The following is a 14,166-nucleotide window of genomic DNA, read 5'->3' as shown; positions in this document are numbered from 1 at the left end:
AGTACTAGATGGAACACAGGAAACTTTGGCCTAAGTTGGCCATGGATTGGTATCCATACTCAAAGGTGTACAGGTAGTTGTAGTTTTGTATTACATAACCATACAAAGTAGGCAAACTAGGGGCCAGTGTGTGTGAATGTGGCAAGGTTTGGCAAGGACCATGAGGGTCAATTTTTTTCTTTTTTGAGGAGAGGAGTGCATTGGTGGCTGTTGCTCCAGCCACAATTTATCGGTGTATCAAAAAGTGTACACCCTTGGCCCAAGGACTAGGTGTTAACTTAGGAGCAATTCACATTGACATATTTGGGTAGCTTGATGGATGTTCAGCTTTTTCTGAACCCTCCCCCCCAACACACATTTGCCCTGTAAAATAACAACTTTGAGCACTAGTTTGCTTTCCCCCCCAGTAGTTCTGTGGTATCTTCACCAAGATCACTTGGCAACATTTTCTTTGCAAAGTTTTCATTTGGGGAGGGGGGGAGTGGAGGAGTTTTGGTTCAGGTGTTCTTTAATTCTGGAGAAAATGTTTTACACTTGGTTATGTAGGAAGGTCCAGGCAGGTGAAAGGTGTTAACACCTGTACGCATAAGAATGTGCAGTTGGCTCGTTTTCTTAAACAGCAGGTTTGAACACTGGAAACTGGTCTTGACATTGAAGTAATCTACATGTGTGTTTACTGGAGTGCAGTTAGCTTGTCTGTATAACGTCTGTCAGTAGAGAGATACAGAGTGTAAATTAGAGTTGGGAATATTTGCAGTGGTTGCAGCGTTTGGATTTTCCCACCCTATATGATGTCAGAGCCTTTGTCAGCAAATAAGCTCTGAATAAGATTGATGTCTAAATCTGAATGAAGAAATGATGGCTCAGGCAGGACACATGCAGAGAACCAATGCTGCTTCTGTGCAGGTAACTTACTTCATTCATGCTTACTGTGAGATTGGTGTGAGATATTGAGTGCATATAGACTTACTCTGATATTTGCATGCAGCTACATTAACAGTATGATGTGCAAAGTAATTTGTAGTGTCAGTATTTTGAGTCAGCCGCAAGGCTACTTGTTCCATCCACTTGTGCAATCAATCCCCTTTTAGAAACAACATATATAAATATTTTGAAGATGAGATGATTTCTTTTAAAAGGAGATATTTGTACTCCATAGGTTAAATATTCCTTAGCTAAACAGAAAATGTGCACAAACCAGAAGGAGTACTACCTTCACTGTCTCTGAGAGACATCTGCCTCTCCCCCCTCCCAATTTGGATTATATCCACTTAAATGCCAACAATGTTCTTAACCTTCATAAAGGGGGAAAAATGACAGTTGTGTTTGGGTAATTTTCACCCCCAAACTGACTTTTATTGTATCTTATTTTATTTTATTTATAAATACAAGTATTTATAAACTGTCAGGTCATGAAAAAATATTGTGGCAGTGATACATTGTATCTTATTTTATTTATAAATACAAGTGTTTATAAACTGTCAGGTCATGAAAAAAAATTGTGGCAGTGATACATGTGCACTTTAGGAGTAAGACCTTCTGAACTCAATAGGATTTACTTCTGAGTAAACATGCCATTAACCTGCTTCCCTGGATCACTTTTTGCTTGAAAAAGCATGAGTCAAATTTAGATGTATTCTGGGTGGGTAAAATGTCCTGAAATAAACCAATGAGTGGTGTGTTAGAAGAAAGACAAATCTGTTTCTTTGGGTTGGCTTTTGTTGGAAAAATCACATGGAACATTTTTACTCCAATATTATAACTTAAATGGATTTTTTAAAAAACGCCACCTTATCCCCCTCCATTTTTAAGATTAATTTGGTTGCCTTGTAATGTCTTTTGCCCCATGTGGTTCTTTACAGAAAGAAAACTGTCAGTAGTAAGTGGCTGAAATATGGGGACGTTGTTTATTACTATGCAGGTGACAATAGATTAGAAGGACCTTGATAATTTTTTGCAATGAAAACTACATCCTGGAGTGGATTTCAACCCTGTGTTTCATATAAAGAATTAATAAAAATTAATGTTGGAAATCCTGGTCTAGGACCTGATTAATTGGTCACAATGCCTTGGAAATTAAGTGTATTGTTAACCTTATGTGCACAGTAACATGTACAAGTAACACTAAAATCTGTGATATTTCTTTTTTATACTATTTGCTGTAGTTGTCACTAAATTTGTATACTACCCATCCATTCAAATTCTCTAAAAGCAAGATAAAATAAACCAGAACAGCATAAAGCTCAGCAACTCCCCTAAAAATATGTATAATAAACTATATGTTTCTGAAGTATAGACTTAATCCATTAACTCTTGATGGCAACAAGATTCTCCTGGTCAGTTGGAATGCTTCAAGTAGCTATTGCAGGGCTGCTGTCTGAAAGCATTATTACTCATGCTCTAATTCTTAGCACATTAACTTGGAAGTTAGCTCTGTTGATTGAAATGGAGCATGCTTCTAGGCAAGTGTGCATAAGGCATCCTTTACTTTGCTACATCATATTATCTATGCTGCAGAGTTGGTTTCTTTATTAACTGTACATATACATTTAACACTTCTCTTTAGATTTTAGAAATTCCACTCTAAACGCAAGATTAAAGATGAAAGTTGTAAAAAAATAGGTGGTGTTTCTATGTTTCTGTTCATTTAATTTAGTTTGTCCTGGAAGCATAATAGCAATGGGAAGGCACATTATGGTAGGTTTGTATGATGGAAAAGCTGAAGCTCATTAGAAAGATTATGAGAGATCAATGTTCTTTTTGCAGCCTATGGGATAGTTGTCTTTGGGGGGGGGATCCTTTGTACACCTTGCTTGACATAATTATGCCCTGATAAAGGGTACAATTCTAAACAAATGGCACTAGTTGCATAATCTGTCTTCTGGAATCCACTCTTGCTGTTCTCTTAAGCATAATTTATTACTACTTTTGTTTACTCTTAATGCCTATGTGGTTACAAAAATCAATTATACTAGCTCCATCTGTGCACAATACTTTTTTTTTCTTGGAGAAAACTTGATAGCTGAATGCATAAAATCCTTGCTAAGCATTGTGTCTTGGAAGCTCTTTAGGGCACTGTCAAAACAATGGGAGTTGAACTTCAAGAAGCAAGATTCCGAGGTCTCTAGACTCTAAAATAGAAAAAGTGAGAGATAATCTTAGGCAACAACTTTTTATACATTTGTGTTTTTCCCTTGGCTTCAGTAGACCTTCAGTTTGCCGATCGAAGGTTGGCGGTTCGAATCCCCACGACGGGGTGAGCTCCCATTGCTTGGTCCCTGCTCCTGCCAACCTAGCAGTTTGAAAGCACGTCAAAGTGCAATTAGATAAATAGGTACTGCTCCGGCGGGAAGGTAAATGGCGTTTCCATGCGCTGCTCTGGTTCGCCAGAAGTGGCTTAGTCATGCTGGCCACATGACCTGGAAGCTGTACACCGGCTCGCTCAGCCAATAAAGCGAGATGAGCACCGCAACCCCAGAGTCGTCTGCGACTGGACCTAATGGTCAGTGGTCCCTTTACCCTTACCTACAGCTATACAAATCAAATAGGTTTGGCTGCTAGTAGTCATGGACATGGGTGAGGCAGGGGCAAGAACTCTGCAGGTGCTCAATTCTTGATTTTGAACTGTGTGTGGCAAAATAGCTGAAGAACATGGCTTGGTTCAACACCTGATTTTTCTCCCCAGAATTCAATAATTTGATCTAGGCATTGAAAGTGAGTGGGGCAGCGAAGAAGGAAAAAAATGCATTGGTCAGGAATAGAACATATCTATGTAGCACTATTTCTGGAAGTTGCATTTGCAACCTTAGGATTGTACATCGTCATCAGAAGACCCCACCTGCACGCTTCCTTCATTATAAGTCTGCATTTGAAGTTAGTTGTATAGCCTGGGAGAGAATAAGTTTGTAGCTCAGGGTGATAGGTTGTTCCACTTCCCCTGAGGTGTACCATTCCTGTGGCAGAGAATCTTTTGCTGGCAGACTTGCTTTTGAGTATTATCCTTCACTTTCTTCTTGTTGGTATTGTTCTACAAAAAGGGGAGGAATGCAGAGGTGTCTATTTTTGTTACTACTCTTGGCACTAAATTATCTCCACCCAGGAAGCATAGCGGATGAATTTTGAATATCATTGTTATACGCCTATCTAATTTGTGCTCCTTACAGAAAAAGTAGCTTACATGAGCTTTTTAGCATCCCTAATTGTGTGTGCACTCAGACCATTCCCTACTTAAACATTACTGTGCGTGTGTGAATGTAACGGAAAATGACTGACTTAAGGAGAGAATTGGAATCCTAGCATATGCAGAAGGGCAAATCTCTCAGATGTGTTTTGGCATTTCCCCCCCTCCTGTTGCCTCAGTTCAGTATCTTAATAATGCTAAAAGAGCCTTACTGGTTCAGAGCAAAGGTCTACCCAGTTCCACATTCTAGACTCACAGTGACTAACCAGATGTTCTGCAGGCGGGACTTCTATGGCCATGAGAGGAACAGTGTTCTCCCCATTTGTGCTCCCCAGCAACTGGTATTCAGATGCACACATCTGTTCTGCTCTGTGCTCCATTTAGAAGAAGAGCTGGATGTAAATATAATACCACCTTCAGTATCACAAGGGGAAGTCAGCCTACTTATGAGTTATTGGCTTGCTTCCTAGGAGGAGAAAGTGGGATAATGTACACCGAGGTCTAATACTTACTGGGAACCAATCTTCTGAGTTGTGGGTGCTGAACAAATTAATCTCATGTAGTGCCTTGGAAGGAATATTCCCACCCATCCCCTACGAGAGAAATCCTTTATTTACAGAGTGTGTGTGTGGCAAGGATGGGAAACTGATGACTTAGCAAGGATCTCTTAAGCCCCTACCTGACCTTCCAATCCTAAAGAGTCTTTACCACCCATGCTTAATGATGCATGCCTGGCTTTCCCCCTCAGGGACTTGTGCAAAGAAATCAAAACAGTTTCCTCTCCAATGTAAATTGCTATAGAGGCTCCAGAGTTTGCTTCTTCAGCACTCTGAGATTAAGAGTATCATGCTCTACCAACTGGGCTATTAGGGGGCAGTCTTCATTTTCTGTTGCCTGTGATTTTAAAACACACACACACACACACACACACACACACGAGTCTCTCTATATTTGTGTATTTTTGGCCTTTCAATCTTCATTCAATTTGTCGCTATTGTTAGTGTTGTCTCTTAGGACCTTAATGTAGCCCACGGCAGAAAATTACATAATATCCTTGCCATGTGCTCAAGGTTGACATGCTATGATCAACGCATTCAGTGGAATGAGACAGAAGATTTCTGAGTTGGCAGTGTGGATTGCACCACCAGAGTGAGGCTGAGTTATGCATTCCTTCAAATGTGGATCCTGTGGCCTTCACGATGCTACCACTCTTGTAATCCCTGACTATTGGTCATGCTGACTGGAGCTTATAGGACATGGGAGTCCATCAACTTCTGCAGGTTTCGCATTCCTGATGTAGAATATTAGCATTGCCAATAGATGTTTTTGTGCCATATAAAAGGCAGAAAGGTTGATTTTATATGGGGTGCATGTTTAAACTTTTGTGTATTTTGATACTTGTATGAACTTTAATTTGTAGTAAGTGGTTGTATACTAGCTCTTTGTTTATTGTGGTAGTTGACTAATTGTATGGAATTTCTTCTTTGTACAGGAGAATTTAAGAGTATAAACCTTCACCTGCACTTGGAAGGGATGCAATTTAATCCATCACCTCAGAATTTCACCTCACCATATTGTTGCATTTGTTGACATGACCTAAGATATTAGATAACACAAAGGAGGTAATCAGTTGCATGGAAAAGGAGAGTTAAGTAGCGTATTTCATATGGCAGTCAAGGGAACCGCTAGGAGGTAGAGCTCCAGTAACAGGAGACAATAAGCTGAAAGATCTTGAATCTGAGCATGTTGCACATCAAATTTTCACTTTTGCACATGCATATTTTTGTCAAACTAAGAATTTGCCAAGAGGTTTTGTTTTTTTTAAAGTAAAAGCCCACCCAACATGATTAACCTACCATAGGAAATTCAGTCTTAATGAAACACTTGGAGAGTGAATTCTGAAACAAATTGTGAACATGATGGTATTTTTCAGGGTGTTCTTCAGGGATCCTTGTCAGTGTGGTGAAATGTTGCATACAAAATGTTACAGCTATAAATAGATTTTCTCACGAACACTCATTTCATTGCAAGTAGATGTGCCTTTCTAGCTCATTTAAAATCAGCATGTAGTTCTGAAACTGACAGCCTGCCAATCAGCGGATACAGTGCAGTCCTCTACTCAGAAGTCCCATTGAGTTCAGTGTAGTTTACTTCCAGATATAGGACTGCAGTACAAAATTTGCTGTGTTCTGTACATGACTAATGTGTTTGACTAATATATATATATATATCACGTTCTTTCCAGAAATATTCTCTTACATGGCAGAAACAAAGGTTGGTGGGGAGGGGCAGTTAAGCTAAGTTGCATAGGATTTAGTTAGGAAAAATGGTGGGGAAGTAAACAGCCTCCCCCGACACTACTTATCTAGTCAGATTCGGTGCCCCTGTGACTAATTTTGAGGGGTTTGTTTTTGGAGGCTTAAATGAGATATCTTTCTCGCTTCAGTGTGACTCTATCTCTATTTTGTGGGAAGCCTGCAAGCGGGACATGAGCACAACGGCACTCTGCCCACCTTCGATTACTACCTCTTGACAGTAAATGTAGAGTACAGCCACTGTTGGCCATGCTCTCTTCTGAGATACTAAAAGTCAGGTGTGGGAGCCAGTGTGGTGTAGTGGTTAAGAGGGGTAGACTCGTAATCTGGTGAACCGGGTTCGCGTCTGCGCTCCTCCACATGCAGCTGCTGGGTGACCTTGGGCTAGTCACACTTCTCTGAAGTCTCTCAGCCCCACTCACCTCACAGAGTGTTTGTTGTGGGGGAGGAATGGAAAGAATGTTAGCCACTTTGAGACTCCTTCAGGTAGTGATAAACGGGATATCAAATCCAAACTCTTCTCTTCTTCTTCTTCTTCTTCTTCTTCTTCTTCTTCTTCACTTTATGGGGCTGATCTGGCCTGCTAAGTCTTTCCAAGTGGCCTGCCAACTCTGATCCATTGTGTTGGTATCATTGCCTTTGGCAGCAATGCTCTTCCCATGTCACCTTTGAAACTAATGATTGCTCTTTTCCTGGGTTGTCACTGGAGAGAAGAAGCATAGAGGAGTGGAAACAAGGGGAAACAAGTAATTTTTATGTTGGGTGGGGGGAGTAGTTGTGCCCATTTTTGTTTCGTCCATGTCCACCACTGACCTGCAGCCTCGTATGGTCAACCAAGAAACAATGCAGCCCCTGGGATGAAAAGGTTCCCCAGCTCTTGTTATATAAGCTGTAAAGAGCTCAGACCCAGATTTCCATTTTTCTTTTCCAACTGATGTTTGACAATCTGTGGCTGCTGAGGATGTTCAAGCCTCACTGGAATGTTTTTGGATGGACTTTCTCCTTAGATGCTGAAACAGGTTTTTTTTTAGTACGTTTGCATACATGGTTTCCCTGATCATGCTGATATCTTCCTCTTGTTTCACAATGACCCTGTATTTTTGGCTCGGTTCCTATTGGCACTCAATCACCTGTTTTGGTTATTAGAGAGAGTGATAGCTGCAGTTCTGAACAGATTGCTTTAACTAATTATGCTGCATTATAAAAAGTCCTGTCTACAGGTTCCTTTTTATTCTGTCCATACCATTATTTTATAAAATGATCCAATTTTAGTGCCACATTGGAAACATAATATTCAATTTGGTTCTTCGTGATAATATGCTTGGGGGGGGGGGGAATTAAGATAAAAAAATCCCTGTGCCAAATGTTTGTTCTTAAAATATATTTCTTTCTTGGCTGCATTTTGCTTTAGGGCATTTATTCATTTAAAATGTTTCCTTTGCTTAAATTTTACAGGAAATCAATTAATAAATAGCTTTCATTTTACTTATGAAAGACCTGTCTAACTGCATCTGTCTGAAGCAGGGTTATTAACTGTAATGACGCAGGACAAAAGAACAATGAATAGCAATAACCAGAGCAGTGATTTTTGTAACTTTCGTATTGGATTTCATCTAGAAGGTGCCTGCATCATTTTGCAGGATATAAATTTGTGAAATTGCTAAAGCATCATACTAAGTCTGAGGTATCCATTTCCCTCTGAAATCAATAGGACTTGTTGGGGGGGGAAATGATATAAGAGAACAGGGGAGCAAAATGTATTTCTCCACTTGCTCCTGTACTGCAGAAGAGCGATCTGACATACTTTCACAAGGATTCTGTGGTAGACTACAGTTACCCTTTGGCCACACTCTTGCTAATATTTGTATAATCCACTGTGCTGTCATTGTTGTTTCTCTAGAAAATCTTCTGGATGCAGATTCTTGATTCTCCTTGAGGCATTTCTCAGATGTTGCAAGTGAATCTGTGGTATATGGAAATGGGAGCCATGAACAACTACCTAGGTGTAATTCCTTGCAGTGGAGAGAGAGCTTGTGAACTTAAAGCACACAACTGCTTTCTATCATTCAGGTTGGGCTAGAATGATCCTTGGGGAGCCTTCCAGCTCTACGATTCTATGATTCCAGTTGTGCTTTATGCTTCTGGCCCAGTGTGAGCCACAAAAGTGGTGTGTCTGATGCAAATAGAAAGCTGTTGATGGGGGGGGGGGGAATACACTGGGGTGGCCTGATCTTTTTCCTACCTTAAATTTATTCTGCCTTCCCAGCTTTCATTGTGGCATTTGGTTGAATTTGGAGCATAAAACCAATTTACTTTGGCTCCTAGCACACATTGTTTCCCATAATCATCAGTCCTTTGTAAGGTGCAAAGAGAAGCTAATCTTTTTACTTTCAATATTGTTTCTCCTTTGGGACCATTTTTATTGGATTTTATTTTCAGTATATTGCAAGCTTTCATCCTCTTTGATGGTAGGTCAGTGATGATGTATAATTTTATGTGAAAAGTTCAGTGTATTTGGTTCCTTTTATAAAGAATTTCTTTCTTTCTTTCTTTCTTTCTTTCTTTCTTTCTTTTGCTGAGAGCTGCTCTGGCTTCAGGGGTGGAAAAGGAAGTCCATATAAGAACCCTGCAGTATTCTCCTGTCTAAAGGGTAACACACATTATATTCAGCTTACATCGTGCATATCTGAATTTCATTGTAGATAATCAGGACCAGAGAAACATGGGTCTTAATTACCTCTTACTAGTGAGCCTCGAGAGGGACACGGGTGGCGCTGTGGTCTAAACCACTGAGCCTTGGGTTTGCTGATCGGAAGGTTGGCGGTTTGAATCCCTGCGACAGGGTGAGCTCCCGTTGTTTGGTCCCAGCTCCTGCCAACCTAGCATTTTTTTTTTTAAATGATATTTATTAAAGTTTCAGAAAAAGTTACAAAAATAAGAAAAAGAAAAGAAAGAATACAAAATATAAAAAAATAAAAACATTTAAAAACAAATCAATCTTTCCATGTCTTGTCTTTCGTTTACTTGTTTCCCTGACCTCCTCACACCTCCCTTTTTTGTATTCCAATTCAGTTAGTTAATTCAGCAAATCCTTTCCCTCTTTGTTTTTATCTTAATCCTTTAACTTAATATATCATAACTTTAGATTCTCACCTGTTAACAATCCATTTTTACATACTCCTTTGTAACATTGCTGCTAAAACCACTTAACTTCATTCCGACATCATTCTAACATTCATTAATTTTGCAGTATTTCTGTAAATAGTCTTTAAACTTCTTCCAATCTTCTTCCACCAACTCTTCTCCCTGGTCTCGGATTCTGCCAGTCATTTCCGCCAGTTCCATGTAGTCCATCACCTTCATCTGCCATTCTTCCCGGGTGGGTAGATCTTGTGTCTTCCAGTACTTTGCAATAAGTATTCTTGCTGCTGTTGTGGCATATATAAGGAAAGTTCTATCCTTCTTTGGCACCAATTGGCCAACTATGCCCAGGAGAAAGGCCTCTGGTTTCTTCAAGAAGGTATATTTAAATACCTTTTTTAGTTCATTATAGATCATCTCCCAGAAAGCCTTAATCTTTGGGCACGTCCACCAAAGGTCACAGAATCATAGAATCATAGAATCATAGAGTTGGAAGAGACCACAAGGGCCATCGAGTCCAACCCCCTGCCAAGCAGGAAACACCATCAGAGCACTCCTAACATATGGTTGTCAAGCCTCTACTTAAAGACCTCCAAAGAAGGAGACTCCACCACACTCCTTGGCAGCAAATTCCACTGTCGAACAGCTCTTACTGTCAGGAAGTTCTTCCTAATGTTTAGGTGGAATCTTCTTTCTTGTAGTTTGGATCCATTGCTCCGAGTCCGCTTCTCTGGAGCAGCAGAAAACAACCTTTCTCCCTCCTCTATGTGACATCCTTTTATATATTTGAACATGGCTATAATCACCCCTTAACCTCCTCTTCTCCAGGCTAAACATGCCCAGCTCCCTTAGCCGTTCCTCATAAGGCATCATTTCCAGGCCTTTGACCATTTTGGTTGCCCTCCTCTGGACATGTTCCAGTTTGTCAGTGTCCTTCTTGAACTGTGGTGCCCAGAACTGGACACAGTACTCCAGGTGAGGTCTGACCAGAGCAGAATACAGTGGCACTATTACTTCCCTTGATCTAGATGCTATACTCCTATTGATGAGGCCCAGAATTGCATTGGCTTTTTTAGCTGCCGCGTCACACTGTTGGCTCATGTCAAGTTTGTGGTCAACCAAGACTCCTAGATCCTTTTCACATGTACTGCTCTTAAGCCAGGTGTCACCCATCTTGTATTTGTGCCTCTCATTTTTTTTGCCCAAGTGCAATACTTTACATTTCTCCCTGTTAAAATTCATCTTGTTTGTTTTGGCCCAGTTCTCTAATCTGTCAAGGTCGTTTTGAAGTGTGATCCTGTCCTCTGGGGTGTTAGCCACCCCTCCCAGTTTGGTGTCATCTGCAAATTTGATCAGGATGCCCTTGAGTCCATCATCGAAGTCGTTGATAAAGATGTTGAATAAGACCGGGCCCAAGACAGAACCCTGTGGCACCCCACTAGTCACTCTTCTCCAGGATGAAGAGGAACCATTGATGAGCACCCTTTGGGTTCGGTCAGTCAGCCAGTTACAAATCCACTGAGTGGTAGCATAGTCAAGACCGCATTTTACCAGCTTCTTTACAAGAATATCATGGGGCACCTTGTCAAATGCCTTGCTGAAATCAAGGTAGGCTACATCCACTGCGTTCCCTTCATCTATCAGGCTTGTAATTCTGTCAAAAAACGAGATCAGGTTAGTCTGACATGACTTATTTTTCAGAAATCCATGCTGACTATTGGTGATCACAGCATACCTTTCTAGGTGCTCACAGACTGTTTGCTTAATGATCTGCTCCAGAATCTTCCCAGGTATTGATGTCAGACTGACTGGGCGGTAATTATTTGGGTCCTCTCTTTTCCCCTTTTTGAAAATAAGGTGAAAGAATGTACCTTCAGTTTCTTTACATTTCCAACATTTATTATCGGGCAAATGATAGATTTTTGCAAGCTTGACTGGTGTCATGTACCACCTGTATATCATTTTCATAATATTCTCTCTTAAGGCATTGCATGCCGTAAACTTCATACCTGTGGTCCATAACTGTTCTCAGTCAGCCATCATTATGTTCTGTCCAACATCTTGTGCCCATTTAATCATAGCAGATTTCACCCTTTCATCCTGAGTATTCCATTTCAACAGCAAGTTATACATCTTTGACAAAATCTTGGTTTTGGGTTCTAACAGTTCTGTTTCCAATTTTGATTTTTCCACCTGGAAGCCAATTTTCTTGTCCAAATTATATGCCTCCATTATCTGATAATAATGAAGCCAATCTCACACTTTATTTTTTAGTTTTTCAAAACTCTGCAATTTCAATCTGTCTCCCTCTTGTTCCATTTGGCCTCCATATTGAGCTTTTTCTGAGCCTTCGCTTCCATCGGTGACAGCCACCTTGGGGTTTTATTTTCAAGTAGGTCCTTATATCTTATCCAGACATTAAACAATGCTTTCCTGACAATATGATTTTTAAATGCTTTATGTACTTTGACCGTATCATACCATAAATATGCATGCCATCCAAATACATTATTAAAGCCTTCTAAATCCAAAATGTCTGTGTTTTCAAGAAGCAGCCATTCTTTCAGCCAGCAAAAAGCTGCTGATTCATAATAAAGTCTAAGGTCTGGCAGGGCATTTTGAAAGCACGTCAAAGTGCAAGTAGATAAATAGGTACCACTCTGGCGGGAAGGTAAATGGCATTTCCGTGTGCTTGTCTGGTTTGCCAGAAGCGGCTTAGTCATGCTGGCCATATGACCCGGAAGCTGTCTGTGGACAAACGCCAGCTCCTTCGGCTTATAGAGTGAGATGAGCGCGCAACCCCAGAGTCGTCCGCGACTGGACCTAATGATCAGGGGTACCTTTACCTAGTGAGCCCTGAAATGTCAATAATAGATACATAGCTTCCTCTCTCCCTGACTCCTTGGAGAATCAGAGGAGGATGTGTAGAAATCTGCCCCAGGAGTGGGTTGGGGAAGAACATTCTCTCACATTGCTTGCAGTAGTTGGGTGCAGGGAATGAGGTGAGCTGCTGCCTGTAAAACACCAGAATAATGAACTGTGAAGGTGACTTCATTCATCTCTTGGAATTTAGAAAGAAAAAGCAGTGCCTGTTTTCTAGGCAGTTGCTGTTGTGGTTTCTGTTTTGAAGCTGCATCCCTTGCTGTGGAATTGTCAACCCTGGTGTTCGTTGGACATTGAGGTGGCTCTGTAATGACAGTTGCTCTGAAGATCTTCAGACTTTTATTATGCTTCGTGGATTTACAGTGTAATCCTATGCATGTTACATTGAAGAATGGGGCTTACTCTCAAATAAATGTGCGTGTGTTTGCAGCCTTAGATTTCTTTTCAAAATAATAAGTGTCAATATTTAAGATAGAAATTCTTTAGCGAAACACTAACTGTTGGATTAGCAGCCTCATATAACCAACATGCTTACAGCTAATTAATGCAAGAAGGGGTTAAGACCATAGAGTAAGCTGTGCTGCCAGATCATTCCACCTCACCTTGAAAAGGATGGTTATCAAGCCTTTGTTTTTCTCATTCCACCATGTGAACTCTACCAATAAGGAGGTCTTAAGATGGTCACTCCAAACTAAGATACCATGGCTTAAGCAAGCTATCCTTGTATATCTATACAAATAATTTTGAAACATTTATCTCTTTTGGAACCTGTGTTTTACTGATGTGTTCTTAACTGCTGTATGGAAAAGCACATAAATCTGACCTTGGTTTGTAAGTAAACCAATTTTAACTTACCAATGTATGGTCTCTTTCTGTGTTAAGGGAAGAGGGGAACTTTGGAAGCAACTTAGAAGGGGATATTTTAAAGGTTAAACAGCCTATATTTTTGCATTTGACTTTGCTGCATGTTTGTGATTTTAAATCTCTGCTTGTGTTCTCACAAAAGAGCACTTGTCCCAAACCTGGATCTTGCCATCCAGATAATTCACCTATTTATACTTGCTTTTTATCTTTAACCAAGCAAACACCAGCACTAACTGAGACAGTACAAGCCTTAGCCTTTATGGTGCCCCATGCTGGGGGATGTAACAAACAAGTGAGAGGCTCAGGTTGTTGTCCAGTCCAGCCACTCCTGGGTGTCAGGATGAGATCCTCATAGTATACACAGTAAATATGTTGTCCATGTTTTCTGACACTTGGTTTATAATTACTTGATTATAAAAACCCAGGTTTTTCACACTGCAGATAACCTTATTTTAGGAGTGGTCTCATTTTGGTACTGCCATCCTTCTGAACACTGACTTCTAACTGCAATATAGGTATTTGCCTCCCCAAGGAAATTAGCCTAGCCAGATGCTACTGCAGATACTCTCTCTCCCTGCCCCCATCCTGTGTATCAGTGAGTTGCACTTGAGATCTTATCTTCTGCTTGTTTAGCAATTTCCACTTTAGCAATTTGCACTTCAAGCTCCTTATCCATTTTCTTGGATTGAGACCAGCAAGGAAAGCATATGGTATTATTTTCAGCAGGAAAGAAAACAACCCCAGCCACTTTCCATATATAGATCAAAAGAAATACTGCATGCC

The 14,166-nt window shown here is 40.5% G+C and overlaps 1 protein-coding gene across 7 annotated transcripts in view; it reads left to right on the top strand.

Moving 5' to 3' along the window:
- The window catches only part of MCTP1 (multiple C2 and transmembrane domain containing 1), a gene marked incomplete at both ends in the record, with an annotated part of 171,026 nt that overhangs the window by 1,019 nt on the left and 155,841 nt on the right, over positions 1–14,166 (top strand). For 4 of the 7 annotated variants that reach the window (XM_080972415.1, XM_080972414.1, XM_080972411.1 and 1 more), the window contains one exon: positions 876–906. The exons of the other annotated variants lie outside the window; for them this stretch is intronic. In XM_080972415.1, coding sequence (XP_080828541.1) covers positions 877–906 — 30 coding nt within the window. Of the gene's footprint in view, positions 1–875; positions 907–14,166 lie in introns of those variants that run through there. 7 annotated transcript variants of the gene reach the window in all.

Source organism: Podarcis pityusensis, assembly GCF_964106645.2.
Source record: "Podarcis pityusensis genome assembly, chromosome: 11".
Classification (NCBI taxonomy): domain Eukaryota; kingdom Metazoa; phylum Chordata; class Lepidosauria; order Squamata; family Lacertidae; genus Podarcis; species Podarcis pityusensis.
This window is presented reverse-complemented; position numbering and strand designations above follow the sequence as displayed.